Genomic DNA, 1,860 nt, shown 5'->3' on the forward strand with positions numbered 1-1,860 from the left:
AGAGTATTGGCAGTCTTTGATGCCTTCTTCACTTCTTCCTGCTTGTACAATAGATCTTCTTGTAGCTCCTGATACTGTGAGACTGAGGGAAGATTCTCAGATTCAACTATAGCCTAAAAAGTATAATACATATGTTAATAATAGTTATCCATTACTCTCATTCATACCTCGCTTATATGTTCAAGTACACCAACTATCATTTCTTGCAGATTCTCTAGTTTTTCCTACAACACCATGTAGTGTATCAGGTAATTGCATTATTATACATGCAGTTTATGTGACATACCATTTCTGCTTTCTTAAGATCTTCAAAACTGTCTATATAGCCTATAAAAAAGTTCAATGTATATATTTCACATATTTTCTTTCTAGTTTTTCTTACTTTGTCTCTCATCTTCCTTTGCTTTTAATTCTTTTATTTTTGCTGCTTTCTCTCCTTGTGCTTCATCTAAATTAGCTTCAGTTTGTCTCAGTGATTCCTGATGCTTATCCAATTCATCCCTCAGCTCATCTGACCTACCAACAGTAACACACACACACACACATCAATTGATTCTTCTCTTAATGACCCATAAAGTCTCATATACCATATAGAGCTTTAATTTGGTGGAGTTTTACTTTTGGCAATTGGTGGTTTGCACTTTGCAAGCAGAATTACCAATATTAAAACCGCCAATCATTAATGCGCATGCTCAGTCATGCACATGTACACAAAAATCACCAAATTAAAAACTGCCAATTACAATTTTACAGCAAATTGCTAAAATAAAGCACTCCCAAAATAAAGCACTATATACAGTAAATCAGAGAATGATGTCATGTATGTAATATAAATAATTATAGTGACCTTCTTTCAAGTGATGCTATTTCTTGATTGTCACGTTTAACTTGTTTCAGTAATCTTTCTCTCTCTTGTTCCGGAGTCTCTTTTTCCTTTTGTTTCCATTCGTCACGTTTAGCAGTCACTTCTGCTAACTGTTGATGCAACTGGACTAAAAAGAAAACCAGAATGCTGTTCAACATTTTTTAGTTTTGCTTGCACTTACATGCTCTTTGCTTCAAATCTGATGTAGCAACTTCTTCTTTAAGCATCTTTGCTTTCTCTGTTAGAGACTCCAGCTCCTTCTCTTTCTGTTCTGCATCCTGTTATGATTATTATTTATTACCATCATGATTATTTTGCATTACTTCTTTAATTTGAGCATTTTCTAATTTTAGTTGATGATATTTACTGCGTACTTCTTCATCCTATAGTAATAAATTATAATCAGTGTATGGCTTTTTGAGCAACTTTTAAAACAATTTTGATCGGAATCTGCTCAAAATTTCTACACAGCATAAGTACATGTTTATGCATTAGAAAATGTACTAAAATGGAGAATTTGCTCATAACCATTTTGATGAAATTTGGATAAACACAAGGACTTCAGCCAACTTTTCAGCAAATTTTAAAAATTCATAAAAAATCCAAATTTGATCTGAATCAATTCAAAATTGTCATTTAAACGAAGGACGTATATACATGTACATTGTGTAAGTATCATAAAAAATAAAAATTGAGAATTCTCTCATATCATCAGTACAGGAACTTTCACCAACTTATTGAGAAACTTTAAAAATTCATTAAACCAACATCACGGAATGCTGATCACACCATTAATAAACAAAATCATGAACAAATAAAAAACTATCAATGATTAAAGCAGCTACAGTGTTCATTATTTACAGCCATCCTGAGGTACACGATAGACACCAGTCCCTCCATCCATATACACACCCAGTCCTCTCTCCCTAGCTGCATCCAATAAACCATCAACATATTCTGTACTTGTGTCGTTGAGTCGTGAGTACCAATTGATA

The 1,860-nt window shown here is 33.1% G+C and overlaps 1 protein-coding gene across 1 annotated transcript; it reads right to left on the minus strand.

Moving 5' to 3' along the window:
• Positions 1-5: 5 nt before the first annotated feature.
• LOC105315189 (intraflagellar transport protein 74 homolog) lies at positions 6-1,252 on the minus strand (the record flags this gene model as incomplete). Its single annotated transcript, XM_011409737.2, has 7 exons — positions 1,189-1,252; positions 1,047-1,143; positions 848-992; positions 383-516; positions 287-327; positions 168-224; positions 6-113 (listed from the first exon to the last, which is right to left on the minus strand). Coding segments are annotated over exons 2-7 (531 nt in total), but the record flags the coding sequence as incomplete, so codon positions are not given.
• Between the last annotated feature and the right edge of the window lie 608 nt (positions 1,253-1,860).

The sequence above is a fragment of the Amphimedon queenslandica genome, unplaced genomic scaffold, assembly GCF_000090795.2.
Source record: "Amphimedon queenslandica unplaced genomic scaffold, v1.1 AMPQUscaffold_11557, whole genome shotgun sequence".
Taxonomy (NCBI): Eukaryota; Metazoa; Porifera; class Demospongiae; order Haplosclerida; family Niphatidae; genus Amphimedon; species Amphimedon queenslandica.